We start from the raw sequence: 20,951 nt of genomic DNA on the forward strand, positions 1-20,951 counted from the left end.
TGGAAATATGCCGGTATTACTCTGTACTAAACTTTTTACTTCATCAGAAAACACACAGATCTTTGATTAAGCTTTTTTCCTTCTATAAAAAGTTGTACGAGTTTCCATGAGAGTGTACGAACCTCAGAGCATGCGGGGACCTTAGCCTGGTTAAATCTGGGTCAAGTGTGTGCAGAGCTCAGACCTTTAATTAATTGATTAGTGGATTGACAGTAAATTAGCGGTTGTGTTTGGGGAGATGAATCAACCTTTCCAGCGTGACGATTTTGCTGCTTTTGTTGTACATGTGCACATTAACAAATGATCTGCTGCACATTTACACCTCTACCTTTCTGTAAAGTATGTTTACATTTCAGATATGTTATATTTTAGATTAACTTTAGTTGAGGTTATTATTTATTATTGTTGGTAGAATCCTGGATGTGTTTGTATTTCTCCGCTGCTGTATTTGCTTTGATTACTTGCTGCTGTAACAACACAATTTCTCAGTTTGGGATCAATAAAGTACATCTGTCAATCTTTTGTCTGTTTGATGTCATATAAATTGAATACTTTGGTGTTTTGTTGGTCAGACTAAAAAAACAGACATTATCAGGGACATTTATTGTTATTTTTTACTGCCATTTAAAAGACAACTAGTCTATTACTAAAGAAAATGACGGGTTAAAAGGATAACTACTACTTACTTACTGGTATTTTATACACATTTCTCTCCAGAGCCTGTATTTTTTCACTTTTACTTAAGTTAAGAAGGTGAATCAGTGCTTCTATAAGAGTCTTTTTAAGTATTTGTACTTCTACGTGAGTAAAGAATGTGTGTCCTGATCATAGCATTTATTCAACGATTCAAATTGGTTTGGTGGTCTTGAGTTCGTGACCAAGACCAACAAACATCAGTTAAAGTCCCTAAGCTATGATTGCAAAATTAGCGTACAGCTAGCATCATGAAGTCCTGTTAGCATGACGGCTAACGGGACACCACTGACCACAAACAACCAACTTGGCATTATTTCATTTCCACCCAAAAACATGCAGAAAACAACGACTGTATGCTCAACATCAGATGTGACATGAGTTGTTATTGTCACCCTGAGCACGCTGCATCTTTTCTGCATCGCTGTCACTTCGTGTTTCCATCAGATTTGGGTAACATCCTGCAGCAGACAGGAGCAGCGTCCTGAATCAGCTGGCAGTGAGCAGCAGTGGGAGCGGAGCGTGAAGGCCGCAGTGTGAACGTGCTCCCGGAGCCGGACGACGCTGCCTGAATACTGAGGAGGGAGGGCGACTGTTTTATTCAGCACCTCGACTCCGTCCCACCCCTCGGCCTGATGAAGCCCCTCTGATGGATTGATCAGACGTCTCCTTTTTTTCCACCATAAACAGACGCAGCTCCTTCTCCTTCCTGTGGAAGTTTGCCAACAGGCTGATGCTTTCCATGTTCCCCCTCTCTCCTTTTTAATATCATAATTAAACAAAGTGCATTCTGGGTCAGGATTTATTACACTATATAGCAGGCACACAATCAAAGGGAGTCTAGGGATGGAAAATTTAGCTCCAGAGTTAAATATATGAACATGTTGTTAATGGATACAATGGATCAATTTCAAAACTAGCATCATTGAAGTTCTTTGTTTTCCCCACTCAGCAGGTTAAATTAACACTTTGTCCAATATTTTGATGAATGGATAAATGCCCTCCTCTCTCCTCTCTGTGATTTGTGCTAATTAGCAAATGTTAGCATGTAAACAAAACGCTAAACTTTGTCTCAACTCGGCAGCTGCATCCTTTGAAGGACGTGGCCTATGGAGGATGAGTCACTCCTAGCCTGCGTAGACGCTAAGGCTGAACTGGATTTCCTGTTTGCGTCACCAGCTGTTCCCGCCCTTAACCTTGTGTTACAAAGCACCGCTCCAGTTGCCTAGCAACAGGTAGCTAGCAGGCTTACTAGCTAACATCACGTAACTTAACTTATTATTTTAAAGATAAGAAAGATTTGTTTTAAGGCCCCTTTCGTGCAGCACCTTAACTGGGACATAGCTTACGATAGTAAACACAGCCCAACAATCCGACTCTTGTTTTACTTTGTTCTTCCAGACGAACATCTTGCCATATGTTTGCCAGTTTCTTGAAGTGAGGGTTTTATTTGTGTTTTAAAGTTTGGGTAGCGGTAATAAGAAGAAACCTGGATATGTTATTGCTAGTACAAGTACTGCAGAGCTGCGCCACATTTCTGGTAACTGCTAAGGAGCTGCTGTCTAAGCAGGTCTCACTTGAGAATGAGACCACGTGTCTCAATGAGATTACCTGTCTAAATAAAGGCTAGATTAAAATAAAGAAAGATATCTGTGGGTAAATTACCGTAGATATCCTCACTGTTAAATGAAATGTGAGCCTTTCTTTGTAAATTTCATCCTTGTTTATTATAAATGGGGGGGAAAATACAGCTCTGGAAAAATGAAGAGACAACTGCAAAAATATTTTTTTCTCTGGTTCTTCTATTAAAAGGTTTGTGTCACGACTTCCAAATCAAATATTCTCAATGAGGTGTTTTATTTGCAGGAAATGACATCTCGAATAAAGCAAAGAAAACAAGTCCATGTTCATGTTTAAACAACAGAATACTAATGTTTTACCTCAGGAAGAGTTCAGAATTAATATCTGGTGGAATAACCTGGTTTATAATCACAGCTCTCATGCATCTCTGCATGCTCTCCACCAGTCTGTCACAGAGCTGTTGGGTGACGTGAGGCCGCTCTTGGAGCAGCTCGTCTTTGTTCGATGGCTTGTGACCATCCATCTTCTACTTGATCACATTCAGAAGGTTTTCAATGGGGGTCAGATCTGGACCGGGCTGGCCGTGACATGAAGAGAGAGATGCTGATTTAAGCGGTATATCACATTTGAGGAGAAAAGTCTCACAGCATGCTGTGATGGTAGCTGGATTAACACAGGGTCCAGTGTGTGGGAAGCTGAAGCTTTGAATTAATCAATAAGTAGATTGAAAAATTAGTCAGCAGCCATTTTTGTTATTACATTAATCATTTGAGAGTTTTTATTTACAAAAATGCCAAAAATTTGCCTGTTTCAGCCTCTGCAATTTGAGGAATTTGCTCTTTTCTCTGTTTTCTATCATTTGAGCTGACTGGTTTTAGGGATTTGGGCTGTTTGAAGACAACATGATAAACTCTTTTTGTTCTTTTCTGCCAAAACAACAATTAACTAATGAAGAAAAGAACCGGTTAAAGGTTATTGGATAATGATATGAGAGTTTCAGCCATATTTTCTTGTATTACTACAGCAAGAAAAGCCTCATATCATACTTTAGCTTTGAATACAAAAAGAAACATCATCCTCTCCGTTCAGGTCTGCAGCAGTAACACTAAAGCTTCACACACGTAGTTGAGTGTTGGAGGGCAGGAGGGCGGGGCTAGGTCAGGGCACTGTGCCTGCCACACTTCCCCTCTGGCCCGTGTAGTCAGGTTAATCCTCTCTTTCAGCTGCTCCATCTGCATCTCCACTCGCCGGCTGGCATGCCTCGAAGACTCTGTGCATGAGCTCGGGGAGGGGAGATGCTTTGTTTTTTTTTATACCTGGCTCAGGAGACTTCCAGCTTTCAAACTGCAACTGTGCGAGAAAACGTGCCAGATCCCGCAGCGCTCCTCCAACACCTCCTCCTGTTTTTAACTAGTTTGTCCTTTTCTTACTTTGTAGTACACCGTGAAAAAAGTTGGTAAAAGAAAAACATACAAATTTCACATGAGATGGAAATCTAACGTGGACGAGGCAAGCGGCCTTGGCAGCATGTTGTGGAAAACACCAGACTACGGTGTCGTCTTCTCCTAAGTAACATAATCGGCTTAGACGGGTTGATGCTGAGGACCGGTGATGCTGCCTCGGACTACTGAGCACACAAACAGTAACGAGGCGTGGCAGAACAGAGACATTATTAATACATCTGTGAGCAGAAAGGGCAAAACTAATATCAAGAGTTTAATTTAAGAAGTCAGTACTTCCATTAAATGTTCAGTCTAATATCTAACACCATAATCAATAGTTAAAATAATCACTAGGTGCAGCCCGATTGTCCCGAAGCAATGTGAGAAAGCATCTGAAAGCTGTTTGCTAACCACGCTTAAATAACAAGAGAAGAGGAAAGCATTAGTGGCAGGTGCCGGTTAAACGGATGTGGCCCTGTGAGATTCAGAACCAGAGACAAATGCAGATACTTCTGCAGCTGTCGGAGAGTTCTGTGTGAAACTGGGCGAAAAAATCAACGAAAAATTAGGCCAAGTGCAAACTTAGGAAGGTAAAACTATATATCATAAATCAGTGTTGTGACCAAGTCATCTTTGCTCAAGTCCCAAGTAAGTCTCAAGTCATTTGGTCCGAGTCTCGAGTCATTTTTTTCATGGGCAAGTCAAGTGAAGTCGAGTCACAGGTTATGTCAAGTGAAGTCGAGTCCTTGATGAAGGCAAGTTGAGTCCCAAGTCAAGTCACTTTTTTCCACCCAAGATGCAGCACTCTTACCTGTAGTATCGGTCTTTATAAAGAGAAAACACAAGGTGTTAGCAGCCCGTCTAATAATAATATTATTGGCCAAATTATATAACCTGTTCAAAAAGTATAACAGTGAATTGTATCTGTATTATCTTGGCACAGACGCAGCCATGATGATGGTCTGCTCTGAGGCCGTATTGAGTAGTAACGAGTACGACTGATGAGGCTTCTCTTTGGGGGCTTTGATGTTGCGTGTTGCCATAGCGAGGAGTTTGACTGACAACCAGTCATCCAATCATGACAATCACATACCGGGGAGCTTTTTGAGTCGTCCAATCATGATTCCCAGTTTGCGCTGCGTACATACTTGATAGTTAGACAGAAACTTTGAATTATATCATTTTATATTTAACAGCTAACATTCAAACTTATGAACACACGCAAGTCATAACATAATAATAACATAATAACTCAATGTTGCCTTTCTGTTTCAGTAGGGACTTGGTTTGACACATCCATCGGCGCCTTCGTAATTCTAACACGAATATTCGCCGATTTTTCTGTTTGCTCATCTTCTTTGATTTGTGTATCTGTGAAGCTTCCTATGGATTTGTACTTCGGATACTTAAGAACGTCAATACTTGTGTTCTTGTATGAAAACAACAGTGTGCGAGTTAAAGCCACGCTCGTCTTTTACACGCATTGATCTCGGATCCTCTGTGATCTCTCACACCGAGTTATTTCTGTCTGTAAGTCCGTTGAACTAACCCGGCGTCAGATGATGTCAGACTGACACAGAAACGTGACGTGTTACTGAATCAAAGTGACAAACATCTGATGTTTACTGTGTGAAAGTTCCAGGAGGAAGACAGACCGTCCAAAGCAGATCCTTTAATAAATCCACTTATTGTTAAAGGGGATTGTTTGTCAGGAGTCACCTCGAGGCATTGACCTAATAAACCAAGAAACACAGGAAACAGTTCACTCCTCACTGCAGTCTTAATGCTGAGCAGCTTTTACTCCTCTCTGTCATCTGTCTGAGTTAAGTCATTCCTACAAACCATTTTGACATTCATGTTTTTATCCAACCAATTATCCAAATTATTTTGGGTGTTTTGGTGGTTTTGTATCAACTTTAAATTTCCTTTGGGTTAGGGTTATCATAGAAGCAATTACAGGCAATTACTACACCCACACGCGCTTTTAGAGTTACTTTATGTGCTTTTTATTTTTATATTCTTGTGTGAAACTAATAAACTAAACTAAAGTCCAATAAATTCAACTTTCCAACCATAGAAGGCAAAGAATACTAATTTTATTTATTATGTTCAGGTGATTTTAAGACTTTTTGCTTAAAAAATAATCAAGACAAATAAAGAAACAAAAAGTAACTATTTCAAGATAAAATATAAATATATGTAATTCACAAGTGCCACAAACGTTTCCAGTATGAGGTCCATAAATATCAGTGAGAAAAGAGTCCAAAGTGTCCAAACTCAAGTGTCTGATGATTTTAAAGGCCAAACACCGGCAGGGCCGAGACACAATGAGACACGAGAGAGAGACAACATCGCACAGAGGTGAGACATTTGCCAAAACTTCCTTAAAGGCCAACAGAGAAGATTGCATGCTGGGAAATCTGAGGTAAACACAAGCAGGGACGCTTTCCCAGCAGTGGTTTTTAAACTGGTGTGGAGTCACATTAGTGGGAAGCAGTGAGGGATGGATTTTAAAGCTGCAGTGATTAATCAATTTTTGGACTTGTCAGCCGTTAAATCAATTAGTTTGAGTCATTTTTAAGAGGTCAAAAGTCAAAATGAGTCCAGCTTCTTAAATATTTCCTGCTTGCTTTCTTCCTCTATGACAGCAAACTGAATATCTTTGGGTTGTGCTCAAAACCACACATTTAAAAGGACGTCATTCGTGGTTTTGAGAAACACTGATCAATATTGTCACCATATTCTGATATTTCAGAGAACAAACAACTAATCAATTCATAGAAAAACTAATCAATAGATGAATCAACAAGTTAAATATCCAATAGTTGCAGCCTTCCTGGATTAAGACGCTGTGGTTGGTGCTTCATTGTAAGAACAGTACCAAGTTTGTCAGCTGAGGAAGAGGCCGTAAACATCACTTTTGTAGTTCAATAAAGGATCTCTGCTCTTTTCTTGAGAGTTTTAATTGTAGAAATGTTTATTTTAAAAAAGCTTCTTTTGTTTGTTCACTTTAGTCTGAACAACTTTTAAAGACAAATACCTCCGATTATAAAAACTTCTCTTAATCTGAACGATTCCATGGACATAACTTGCATGCATTTGTTTTGGACAACATCACTGTATGTTAAAGGTTATAGCACGGGATGTGTGTGTATTTAAGTGGGATGTGTGTGTATTTAAGTGGTTGTATATTTGGAGGTGGGGTTCAAAAGATACATAAAGTTCGTCGTCTCTTCTTCCAAGAATTCAGGGTTAATTAAACTGTTTAATGGCAGCCAAGCGTCGTCTTGAACATCAAATATCAGATCCTGCACGTGACTTTAAACACAACCAGCTCCACCCTGATGCTCATAAACACGACCTTATGTTGGAGCAGTACGGCTTTAATCAGTGTCCTGCAGTGGAGACAAACAGCAGGGGTTAAAAAACTCATTTAAACAGCATTGTGTAAATCAAGCAGCACAATACAGTAGGAGTTTAATTTATGCTTCTGTAAATAGAAACCACAAACCTAACTGGGCCACTTTCCCGACTGTCTCATCTCCCTGAGCTGCAATAAATCTCATTCATGTACATCTCCCAGTTTGAAGCACCGTGGTGCTACTGGTTCTCCAGCATTCCTGCTCCTGGTGTCGGCTGCGAGGAGCCTGCGAGGACAATGTGGCGTGACTCGGAGAGAACAAACACACAAACACAACAGCCTTCGACGTTTTCAGCCTCTCCCACGGTGACCTGAGGAGCACCGACGCCCGAGCACGTAAATATCTCGCTCTCATCTAATTATCTGTCACTTAGAGGCGACAGTCGGCTCATAATAAGTCAAAGTCACTCTGAAGAGGTGGAAGGAGGAGTACGTCAGGAGTTAGTTGATGGAAAGCTGCATTTATTTAGACTTATGTAGGTTATAGTTTTATATTTATCTGGCGCAAATGTGCTTAATGATATAAATCCATCACCAAATGTTTTTCAGCATTAAGTTTAGTAACGTTTGTTGGATGGGGCTGAACTTTCTTTCCTGAACTTCCAGACTTGATTATTGATCTGTTACGGTCTTATTGCCTTTTGTATTTTTGTCTGTGCATATAGAGCCCTGTAGTCCAGCAGTCAAATGCCTTGGGTTAGGGTTAGTAGAGCCGCTTTCCCACTGGTCATTTGTCAGCGCCGAGTTTAATAAATAGACTGAACGAGCAAAAGATACAATAAAGAACTAACCCCCTGTAACATCTTCACTGTTTACTAACCCTGTTTCTGGTGCGTTTGTGACGTCAGATGGTGACGCAGCAGAAAAGATACTGAAGAGAGTATACTTCACTGGCGATGGGAAAAAATACAACCGTATTTATAAGTGGGTCTTCGTGGGTCTGATAAACACGTGTCAACGGGCTAAATTTAGGTGGGAAAGGGATATAAGTTTTCTCATGCTTGGCCAATAAAGCTGATTCTGCTTCTGATGCTCGTTTCTTCGGTCTCGTGTGTTCAAAAGGAGGCAGCTAAAATACAGACAAATGAATAAATATGATCACTAACACCCATTTTGTCCGTTCTTTACTGGTTCAAAGTGCACACCAGGGCTCTTAGAAAGTTGGGCTTTAAACTTGTCAGGTTTGCGCTCAGATGTGGCGTTTCAAAACACTGTGGGAGATATGATTAATGTTCATCGGACAAGGGCATGACGTAATCTGTTATTGATTGCAGCAGGGATCAGTTTCCAAGTCGACTGCCTTTGTGCGTGTTGTTGAGTTTTGCTGTGAGAACATTTTTATGTTTGCATTTAACTCCTTATTTACAACAACATCTGGTGCCGTCCCGGGCGGCAGCCTGCTAGAGTCCGTCCTCGTCGTCTTGTGTCTTTTATCTACTGTGTTTGATATCTTTTCCTTCAGGAGCTATCTGGCACCATCATTTCCTTCCGGATTAATAAAGTGCTATCTTATCTTATTTCATTATCTTTTGGTTGTGTTATCCATATCTTCTGAAGATAATTTGAAGTGAGAAGTTATAGAGAGTGACGTGGGTCACAACTTTTCGAGCGTTCACGTGGAAGCGCATCATAAGACCGGGCGCAGCTACAACTGTTGTCAGTTAGAGTTGGTGTACTCTGTGTCAATAGGAATCAAGAAGTCAGTCGTTGCTAAGTCGGACGTAAGAGGAAAGACCTCGTCTTCTGGTCATTCTCTTATTTAATAACAAAAAATGAGCTGGATTCAGATCATTTGCTAAGCGTGTTCTTTATCTCTTGAAAGCCCTTCAATTGCAGGTTAAAGAAGCATGTTTGGTTGATTTGTTTAAATAAAGATTGAAAACCCACCTTGAATCACATCACTACAGCGTACCCTTGCACTTGAAAGTGAGACTGAGCCAATGTCTTTAAAACATCCCTTTAATGTAGATGTTATTATATCTGTGGTTTCATTTTAAGGCTTATATTTTCATCTAAAAAAGTCTTTATTATTTGATATTAATGTGGTTGTTTTTATTTGTTTATATCTACCTGCGTTTATTGTATTGCAGCATGTTTTTCCTTTAAATAAACTGATTGATTGATAAACTTATCAGTTAAGGCTCCTGTGAGGAACTAGCAAAAATAACCAGCAAAAAACTTTAAATGGCCCAAAAATCCACACTGCAGCTGCTTTTGTATCACATTTCTATAAAAACCACATGTGACTCTTCTGCAGGAGATCTAATCTCAGAGCATCTAAAGCACACAGGTCATCAGAGCAGTAAGCGTCCCAAATATATCCCAGCTGACTCCGAAATCTTCCAGAAAAGCCTCATTTACAAGCCGACCTTTGACCTCCGGTTGGTGTTCTGGCTCGGGCTTAATTGTAGACTGCAGATGGACTTCACTCGGCTGCATCGCAGCCAATAATCTGTAAAAACATTTCCTCTTTTCCTCTCTGCATGTTTTTCTATTCGTTCACGGCCACATGGAAGAACAACAAAGTATAAAATGTGGTGTTAGACTTCAGAAACATGCTAACCAGCAGCGATGGAGCGCTGATCTCTGAAGAGTAAAAACAGCAACAAACGATTCACTGCTCAGACTCTAACTCACTTTATCTCGTGCACACATTAAAGACAGCGTTTTAAATAAAAACTGGCTCTGAAAACATGATCCAGATCCAATATCCTCGCAGTCATTGATAAATGAATCACTGAAACACGTGTGTTTGTTGCCATGTGTTTTCAGGTACTGCTCCTGAATTGTGCAATTACATTAACAAGGATGTAAATGATGCTTTTAACTTGTTTTTAATGTTGTTTTTCTGTCAATATATGTCACTGTTGAGCTGATAGTGTCAGTTACTTAAAAAGTAGACGATTAATAGAAAGAACTGTTTCTCTTTTTCAGCAAAACTGTCCAAAGTTTTCAGTTTCTAGCTTCTTGTATTCAAACAGTTCCTGCTCTTAATTGTCTTAAATGTTACTTAACAGATTTTTAAACTAAGTTTAGTGTCGCCTCACAGCTAGAAGGTTCCTGGTTTAAATCCCTGTTCAGATGCAGTGGGCCTTTCTGTGTGGAGTTTGCATGTTCTCCCCGTGCATGTGTGACTTCCCTCTTGGTGCTCCGGCTCCCTCCCACAGTCCAAAGACATGCTCGTTAGGTTCATTGGTGACTCTAAATTACCCGTAGGTGTGAAGGTGAGTGTAAGAGGTTGTCTCTGTGTGACTGACATGCGATCGGTCCAGGTGTAACCCCGCCTCTTGCTAATGACAGCTGGGATAGGCTCCAGCCCCCCCAAGACCCTTTTTAAGTTAGACAATAGCCATTTTGTAAAACAGTCTTTGTTTGAACTTTGTTATACAATTTAGTTTTATTATTGTTATTAGTGGTGTTTTCTTCCTCGTCTCAAACACGTGAACTTCCTGTTTGCAAAAAGAGGATGTGAATCAAACAGGAAAGTGAAACAAAACAAAAACAAACGGCCGTTGTTGTCGTCACAGTTTCTGACACTTCAAGGCTTTCACACTAACGTCCGGTTTCCTCTGAATCTCACATATTTGTGTATTAGTATATTTTAGGGTTTTACTTACAAACCTGTGTTTTAGTCCTCCTTTTATTTGTCTTTTCTTTGTGTAAAAATTCCCCCGTTTAGAAATTTAAATGGCCTTTTATCCACCTCTTGTCTGGTTCTTTTCACGCTTTGTCTATCTCTTTGACTCTGTATCATTGTAAATGAGGGTTGCCTGTCAATGATCTCTCGACTATAAATAAAGGTTGATTGTTTTTACTGATTTTAATAATAACCCAAGAAATGCATTACTAATTCATACATTATTCTTGTGTTTAAACAGACGGATATTTGCATCTTCTCTCAGTTAAACTCTTTCTCTCTTTTCTGCATCCAGGTTAAATTTGCTGCTGCAGCATTTTAGCTTCCAGCTCAGCAGGAGCCAATAAAACCTCCCTGCATCCAAAACTTCATCATAAACCACCTCGCTCTGCCTCGTCACACTGTTTGCTGTGTGACAATAAATCCTCATATCTGACGTGCATGCAGACGGTGTAAGTGAGGCGAAGATAAACGACAAAGTCCCTCTCTTTAGGCAAGGTTGCATCAGCGTGACTTACGACTGTGTTTAACAATTAAAACCCAGTGAAATCCTTGTTGTGCAGACTTCACAGCACCAAAATTACCATCTTGCAGCTCCTGAAAGGAACAAACAGTCTGGTGGTAGAGCTGTTTACCGAGCTCGTCTTCCTGCTCGCACTAACAAGCTGTGAGCTTCCAAGTCTCCGCGCTGCAGGAGGCCCGATGCATTTGGACATGGAGAAGGCGAGCGGAGGAGATTGATCTTCTTTGCCATTTGAATAATCAGCTTAGTGCGTGGTGAGAGTGCGGCGCACGGGGGGCACACTGTCACCGTCTTATTATAACACAGAAAGGTCATCGCCTCAGTCGCTGCAGCTCCGGTTCATCTGATACTTCACAAACTTCACTCGCTCTTTGCTCAACAGCTGTCGATTAAAGCAGCACTCTGGCAGCTCTGAGGGGTTTTGTGGCTCCAAATGTCAGCAGCTGTTTGGACAACGTGGACTTCAATACCCAGAAATCCTGTTTATGATACCATTATGCTTTATAGCAAAACAAACCAGAGGATGTAAGAGCTCGTTCTCATGTTTGTGTGACACTCAGGTTCAGATGAGTCATTCTCTGTGGGCAGATAAATGACCAGACCGCCAGGAAAGCTTCATTTAGGCTTGATTTTAGAGCATCCTGTCGTCTATGCTGACTGTGAAATAAGATTTTATACGTTTTTGTCTCTTCTAAAAGTGGCAATAATAAAGTACAGGATGTAGAACAATTTAGGTGCTAGAGGCCACAAACCTATGAGTCGCTGATGCGGCAGGAATTTGACTTAAAATTTAAAGTGTGGGTTTTTTTCAAGCTGTAGACCAGTGTTGTCAACATTTTATAAGCAGCTTCATACTGGGGAAAGTGTGCTATGATGAAGGACCCTTCACATTTCTAGGGACTCTACTAATGCTGTCGCTCTGATGCGTTTTTACTTGGAGGAACATCTAAATGCCAATCAGTGTTGGGGGGAACGTGCTACAAAGTAATCTGTGTTAGTTCTGCAATTCAGGTAATCAATTATTTAGTTAGTTTTACAAAAACAGTAATCTGTAACTGGAAAATAAACTGCTGTATTTCTCTTTTCCTTTTGTTGCCACAAAAACAGAAACTCCCTGAAGCTCTGTTTCTGTTTCTCTCCTCCTTCTTGGCAGGTAGCTGCGTACCAGCAAAAGGTAAACACAGCTGTATCAGTGCACATGCGTAACTAGCTAGTTCAGATGGCAGAGAGGACAGTGTTTACTTTGTGGAAATAATATTTTTGAATGTTTGGGCGTAAGGGACGAGAACAACATGACGGTGAAATGTAAGCTGTGTCTGGAGGAGAAGTGCTCGTCAGCTGTGAAGAGCTCGACTTCAAATGTGAAGAAGCGTCTGCAGCAAAACACAGCTCCGCAGCACTGGTGGGGCTAAGAGCCTGTGTTGTATTGTTGTCTTGGAAACAGCTGTGCCTAATAGTGTATGCCCCTGCCCAGTTCACTGTCAGACTGTTAGCATAATAAAGAGCTGTAAAGGTTATACTGCGTCTGTCATTCCTGTTATTAGGCTGCAGAGTTACAGATTATGGGCCGTAAACGAGGCTCTACAACAACAGTAGAGTCGATACAGTCAAAGGTAGACGTACAGTAGGCTACACGCCGTCCTGACAATATAACACACACGTGTAACGAATTTTGATTTGTAGTGCGGGCTCAGAAGAAAGAGGAACATGGGCATTAAAACAGTTCTAAAACGCGCTACAAAGACATCAAAGATTCATGACGAACATCTGTGAAGGTGTCACTAAAAAGGAACCAGGCCACTTTTTGTGACAAAGACGTGACTTTAAACTTTGGCTAACTTTCACTGGGTTCTGCATTGTTAAACAGAGAAATACAGCATGAAACAGGTACGGATAAAACAGCAGCTGCCTCATGAAGCACCATGTGACCCACACCGGGCAAACATGCATTTTTCCAAATACACAATAATTGGAAAAGCAGCTACAAAGTTTGTGAAAATATTGGCCAAGTCTATCTTGTGTTTTTGGTACTTGGGAGTGTAAAAATCTGTTTCCATCAACTTTTCTTGCATCTTCTCTTTTGTGCAAACTTTTCAATCTCCTCGAAGCATTTTTACCTATTTAACAACACTCAAGCTTTCTAATCATATTTATCTACATGCAGAGTCTGTACATGTAGCAACAGGTCAATATAAATCTACTTTAAGGCTGGAACAAGTCAGCACAATCGGACACTTTACAGCACAACTGCAAATAAAGAAATTACAATAGACTTTAGTCATACTACACTAGAGACTCTCTGAATATGTGACTGAGCGGACATGCAGCATTTTGTTTTATTAGAGCTCATTTTCAAGGTTTGTTCACTAAACTATCTCGACTTGTCCTTCTCCGTTACATCTTCGAGACATCTTTCTTGATTATTACTTCCTTTAAATTCACAGCAGACACTTTCTGAATCTTATAATAAACTATGTTTTGGATTCACTTCAGGTCACAAGTTTCTCTGACAGCCGTCTGACAGCAACGCTGCATTAAACAAGTGACACGTCTTATTTTCTGTGAAACCAGAAGAGCACAGAGTCTCCTGTTGGAAATGTCTCTGCTCAGCAGGGTGGATCGTCGGTGCAGATGGCGATCAAGATGATGATGTTTTTTCCCAAATGTTAAAATTAGAGGGAGAAGTGCAGACTGTGACACATAATCACTCCAATCTATTGATGATACGTCAAAATTAAGGTTATGTTTCAACCAATTTTGACATAAATCTGGAGGAAAGGCAACACTCCTTCAGGGCAAAACATCTTTAAATGCCAAAAACTTCTAGTACAGACACTTTTAATCCACTAGGTGGGTTGGTTAACATAGTATTAAGCCAAATGTTAATACCAATCATTCTTAAGCTCCAGCGTCTCTCTCTACAGTTTTTTTCCCTATCTTATATCATAATTTCTCATTTCATTGTTGTATTTTTTTTAGGGCTGTCAAAGTTAACGAGATAACGCGTTAACGCACATTCCCTTTAACGCCACTATTTACTTTGAAGCGCGATTAACACACGCGCATTCTATTATTATGACCCTCCGCCCGGCCCGTAGTTTGGGAAATCTGGAAGCGTTGCAGCGGTAATGTTGTGGATAGCAAGCAAAAACAAACCTCCGTGAGCAGAAATGGATAAAGAAAAGGGTCTTTTAAATGTCAAGTTCAGCCCCAAAGCCCTGCTAGATGTTCTCTGGATAAGACAAAAGGTTTTTTGTATTTACTGTCGATGTGAACGGAGTTACCACCGGAGTATGTCGTGTCTTCAATGCCACGTGCTGGCCGAGCACACAGCTGATGCAGAGAGCTCCAGGTTGTGTAAAATGTTTTTAAGTGATTAAACTTTGACTAAAATTATGTTATTTTATCTCCTACTGCAGACTCAATGACATATTACTTAGGAATGTTACATTCAGGTCGTCTGTTGTTGCTTGTTGGGCTTCAGTTTGCCATGTTATGCTTTCAGCATATTTTTTAAGCATGCAGTACCTTTGAGGTTATTCTGTAGAATATTCTGGACAGTATTCGTCGTTGTTTTGGAATGTTGCAGTAATAATAAACATATATTTGCATAAAGGAAGCATATTTGTCCATTCCCATGTTGATAAAAAGATTAAAAACTTGAAAAATATCTCTTTAAGGTACATTTACAACAGGTAAAACTTGTGCGATTAATTTGATTAATCGTGAGTTAACTATGGACAACCATGCGATTAAATATTTTAATCAAGTGACTTTGAATCAATTTTTATGCAGATATGGACCAATGTGTCTATAATAAAACAATAAAGATAAAAAGGAAGATAAGAAACTATTTTCCTTTGGATTTCCAGAAATTTAATCAATTTGAAGACAACAAAATTGGCTTTAAAAACCTGCCTCATACATTAATCCTTATTTTCTGACATTTTCGGACAAAAATAAAAATCAGTTATTAAAAAATATAATCCGTAGATTGATAAACAAAGAAAATAATTATAAGTTGTGGCCCTGCAGACACCTTTGATCTCATATTTTGACAGCAATGAGTATCTAGATAACTAATGGGACCAAATAAAAACATGAACATGGGAACATCTGGGCTATGAGGCAGATCTGAAGCGTAATTGTCCTGATTTTTCAGACACTGGCGTCTCAGTGAGCCGCAGCAGCACGCTCACTTTTTATAATTTAGTCAGAAACAAAAATAGCCGAGACAATCACACTTTAAAAAGACTGACCAGCTCCTTTGTGCACAGCTGAAGCGTCTTCAGTAATAACACCGGCAGCGGCTGTCATCTGAGCCTCTGAGAATTTACGGGCAGAAATAAACCACAGATACAAGAGCAGACAGGTACATCAGCTTTACAGATGCAATAAGGCAGGTGAGCATCTAATAAAATTACACTGCTGTCAAGCCAAAGTGCCATTTGCCAGGACTAATACCAGAGGACAACACTCAATCACTGCCGAGCCCCCGCTGAGAAAGGAGTCACCATTTAGCTGAGCACAGATTTATTCATTTCCAAATATTACCAGGACACTGTCAAATCTTATCATGGCTCATAATGTCGTCAGTAGATGATTAACGAGACAAGGATGTCATTTTCATATCCAGAGCAGTCTGTGAATATATCAGGGTTTTATTTGATTAATGAAAAACTGGATAAAACTGCAAAATCCTGCTAAACTTTTCATTGAACAGCTGACAAACTTGAGCAATAATCATTGCTTATGTTGCCTCTCACTCTGCTGCTACATTAGAACCACTTATCTTAAAGCTGTATTGATCATGTGTTTGCCATTAACACTGAATCAAATGTCTGTATAATGTCAAAGGAGCAGCCAGTAGAAACAAACCAGCATAACAAAATTAGCAACTCTGCAGCTCCAGTTAGCATTTTAGCTTCTCAGGCAATCATTTAGGATTTATGGTGCATTTACTTCTCATTTAACTCATTCACAGCTGCAAAAAGTAGTACTTTCAACAAATAAGCTATGCTAAAATCATTGTACATTACTTACAAAGGACAACATGGCAAACACAAAAACTTAGCAACTACTGAGAGAAAATACTGAAACATTTAGCAGCTAAAGATCCAGTTATTGTTTTCAAGAGATGCTGACGAAACCCGAGTAAAAACAAGCCTTTAAAACAATGTTGCTTTGTGCTAACAAAACCAAAGTGGCACAGCAAAGTTGACCCATCCATCTAAAATAAGTTGCCAGAAGTTGCATAGTATAGTGACTCGCAGGGCTAGCTTGTAAACTAGTGTAATTAAGCCGGTGAGCTAACTGTTGCTAGCCACTTGGAAGCATGCTAGTGCCAGTCACAACTGTCAAGCTAGCTGTGAGAGCAAGCTAGAGGGTCATAACTATGTAAACTAGGGTCCTCAGTCACTAAAATTGCAAGAGACTATTCAAGTAGCTAAAGTCCAAAGGGAGATGGATGTTTAAAATGCAGTTTGAATGGTGGAAATCTGTTAACTGCTAATGCTAATTTCAACTGTCTTGTCACAAACCAATTTGAGGGTTTGTGTTTCAAGCAGTGTAACCTGAGTAGGCTGTAGGTGGGTGAAAAAAAACATTGCTGAGAAGCTAAAACCCTTTGAATATGACACATAAAGACGACTTTTTAGAGGATTTTGAGATAGGAAACATACATGTAAGATACTGAAAACAAAGATATGCTTCCCAAGCTAGCTAGCTTGACTGCTAATAAGACAATACGTTTACAATGTTTGTTCCATTCGCTCTTGTCTCATACACACAAAAATAAATAAAAATGTTCCCTTAAAATAAATTATTTCTGCTGCCACAATTACATATAATATAATTAAATAATAATTAGTTAATTAAATATATTTTATATAAACTACTGAATGGGTATGCAGACCGTAGATGAGTGTATGAGAAGTATTTTAACATTATTTTTCCAGCTGGCCTTCATGATGACACCAAATATGGCCGCTGGGAGATTTATGACATGACATAAAAGCGCCCTGTAGCCTTTTTTATGTATATAGATGTAAACAGACACATTGAACGACACATGCATTGCTGCAGGGTGTCTTCAGTGAAGGACAAGAAAGACTGGATGAGTGTTGCGCTCACGTGCAAGCTGTCTTACCTTTGAGATGAGCTCGTCGTGGTTGGCGAGGTGTGCCCGGCAGTGGATGCAGCTGTAGGTGCGGTGACAGGAGGGCAGGTAAGCCTGGAAGGTCTTCGACTTGGTCATCTTCACCATGTCAGTGGGGCAGGGCTCCTCGCTGGTGTCAGGGCTGGCACTGGAAGAGTTGCAGCTCTGCTGGACTTGCTGACAGAAGAAACACTGGAAGATGCAAGCAAAAGCCGTCGTTGTTGTGGAGTGGGTGTGTGGCACGCTCCACACAGACACCACAGGAGAAAATCAAACCTGCAGGGAGGAGAAGTAGAGGGGGAGATGTGGTGAGAGACACGTTCCATACGTCCTATTTTTAGAGCTCATGATCTTGATTGCATTTCCAATAAAAACACATCTCGTTAGCTTAAGCAATCATTTGATTACAGTAATCTATTATGTGATTACAGTGGCATGTTGTTGACTTCCATCATGGCTGTGCGCTGATGTCAAACCACAGAACATGTTTTATTGCTTTATAATTCATCGTTTAGACAGAAGCGAGTCCTTGTTTGTTTTGTTTCGGTGGACCGATAGATGCAGGAGGAGATTATTGAAGCTTAAATTAAATTCTGCTGTTTTTGTTTGTTTCCCCGTTTCAGGAAATTATTCACAAAGAAGAATTTGATTATCTTTACATTTCTTTAATTTGTCTTTTAGACTCGCAACAAGAGTTTGTGTTTAGTTTTGCAGTAACAGGTTCAATCACTGTCTAGTATTCCTATTTTTAATTACAGGCATCTCGTATTGATCAAAAGTGCAATTACTGTTATATTAATATTCAACCACTATGTCATCACTTGAGTTACAAATAAATATAAACTTGAAGTGTAGATAAGTTTTAATTTTATCAAAACTAACTCTTGTCAGTCAAAATAAAGAGGAAACAGGCAAAAATACATACACACAATGGTTTTTCCAGAAGTTTCAGACGATTTTATTTGTTTTGGTAAGAATAAACTATCAATGTACATGACTGTCAACAAACAAACTGTTGAGCCTGATATATAATAAAAACACATAAATAAAACTCAGTGAGATATTCTGAAATGTTAATAAACTTTCATTGCAGGAAAACTGTGTGAACACAACAGTGAGTACAGCAGGTCTGTAAGTGAAACCAGGATGTCTATAAACTGTAACGGATGTTTACATCAGACAGTGTGCGTATTAATACGACTGTTTGTCTTAGCTTAAGAAGTTTTGCTAACCTCAGGGTTTGTTTACAATCTCTCTGATCATCTGACTGATCATCTGACTGCTCGTGTTTCTTGCTGCTTTAGAAAAGAAACAATGACTAAAACTACAAAAACACCGCATAAAAATCAAGATCCCAGTTTTAATAAGTTAAAATGCTCCATTAAAAGTGAGATACCAACAAAAAGGCAAAACAAGTGGCCAAAAAAAGAGATCATAAACGTATTAAAAAGTAACTCTAAACAGAAGCTGTATGATGTGTTCACGGAACGCCTGCAGGAGATTCAGCTCTACAGTAACAAACACATACCAATTCAGTTCATATACAGGACAGACTAGAATAGCCGATGAGACAATGCAGCCAAGACACAATGAATGTGCGACCTTTTAAAACTCGACTATGATTGACAAAAACATCTCTGCAGGTGTACAACAGCTGCAAATATTCACCCGGAGGAAGACCTATTACTACTGTGCTACTGTCTCGAGATCATCTGATGAAATATAACATTAATGCATATATTAAAAACAATATGCATAAATAAAACATGCATATCTAATCTTTAAAAAAGAACTCCTCTCTTCCTCTTTTTTACCCGCTGCCTTCATCTCCATGCTGCCTTTTAAGACCCCTTAATTTATCTTGTCCATTGTATTATCATCATTAATCGTTTTGTTTGTGTGTTCGTGGTTTACAGCGAGTGGGAACTAAAAGGCTTGGCTGTCAAAGGAAATATTTTACACTTGTGTTGTTCCTGTTGCTGTCAGTGTTCAAAGATGATGGCTGTTTGGTTGCTTTAAGTGGACTCTGGGGTTTGAGGTTTTAGAGGTTTGTTAGCCTTTTACTGGATTTATTGGTTTATTTTGTTACTGTTATTTTGTGTTGTGTTTTTTTTTATTCCTTTGTGAAGCACTTTGTGTTGCAAACTTGTTGAACAGTCATTGTGTGAATCACGTTAAATGTGATTCAATCTGGTTTGATTTAAACACATCCAGCTGCTGTCATAGTTCAGCAGCACTGCAGACAGTCATGTAAAGTACATTTATATATAAGTATATATATAAGTATTCACTTAAAATACAAATTAATTAGACTTAACTTTACTGTTATATTTGTTATTGTCTTTTGACCACTTAATTTTTATTTTATGTGCTCACTCAATCAAATTATGTACTAACTTATCAGCTTGTCAGTCATCTGTAAAACCCTTTCACCTGCACTGATCTGTGCAAAAGCTGCCATACAAATAAAGATTGATTTATTGACTTATAAAGTTGCATTAATTGATTTTTCTGACTACTTGGGAGCAATACAAGCTAAAAAAAAACCCTGACATATTATGATCCTATAAAGACATTATTGTGTAGCATAAGTGTTAGCAAACAGTTGCATAACATTTAGCAGACATAGGCCTAAAGCAATATTAGCATTAAAGTGTAGAAAACAGTTTTTTTTCATTTAGCAGACATACAGCAACATGAGCCTCATTTAAAGTTGTATTTTTTTTTGCCCTTAATTACACTTCCTATTAGCTTTGTTTCGGTCTCCAACAACTCATACCAAACTTTTTTCTCCAGCTAGCAGCTAACTTTGTCAACCAAGTAGTCTGAAGCTGCTAAAAACAAGCTAACATAAGAATACTTCAGATCTAAACTGTTGTGTAATTAACATTGATGAGTCAGTTTGATGACTGTATGAACCTCCTATGCTTGTGCAACTGTTACATTACATTTCAGCATTTCTTTTATCTTACAAAAGCAACTTCTCAAAGCTGCTGCTATTGAGTAAAAGCTACAAATGCTTATTGCAACTGCAATCACAAAAATTAGCTCCTTCTCAATTCCCTTTAATGCTACTTAGAGCCATTGTGCTGCATTGTGACTACTCATAACATACGTTAAGCTAATTATTATTCTGTTGTTTTACCTTTGTTAGCTTTAGCATGCAGGATTCGGTTGCACCAGCTATCCATATATCTGTATTTTTAGTTTTAACCTCCCTTCATTCTTACAGTAACTACAAGCTAGCTGTGTGTCTTGGCTACTTGAGAATTTGTCAATTGCTGAGAAACAACTGTAGCACTGTCCAATCAAGAGCACTCAACTATGTAAACAGGAAGTAAATGTAGCATTAAAAGCTAGCATAGAGATCTTTTGATATTAGATTTCTGTTTGATTTGTCTGAATACATTAAAACATGCATTGCAGAGTTATAAACATACAATTTAGTATGAAGAGGGAATAGCAAACTGTGCCAATCCAACTGGGGTTATTCACTC

At 39.2% G+C, this 20,951-nt stretch overlaps 1 protein-coding gene across 2 annotated transcripts in view; it reads right to left on the reverse strand.

The window, feature by feature from the left end:
• The window catches only part of ypel1 (yippee-like 1), a 45,721-nt gene that overhangs the window by 19,417 nt on the left and 5,353 nt on the right, over positions 1-20,951 (reverse strand). For both annotated transcript variants that reach the window (XM_069683197.1, XM_069683198.1), the window contains exon 2: positions 17,446-17,730. In XM_069683197.1, coding sequence (XP_069539298.1) covers positions 17,446-17,562 — 117 coding nt within the window. In that variant the 5' untranslated portion in view covers positions 17,563-17,730. The remainder of the gene's footprint in view (positions 1-17,445; positions 17,731-20,951) is intronic.

This window comes from Semicossyphus pulcher, unplaced genomic scaffold, assembly GCF_022749685.1.
Source record: "Semicossyphus pulcher isolate SPU_LCO1_2020_fin unplaced genomic scaffold, fSemPul1.0.p SCAF_6, whole genome shotgun sequence".
Lineage (NCBI taxonomy): Eukaryota > Metazoa > Chordata > Actinopteri > Labriformes > Labridae > Semicossyphus > Semicossyphus pulcher.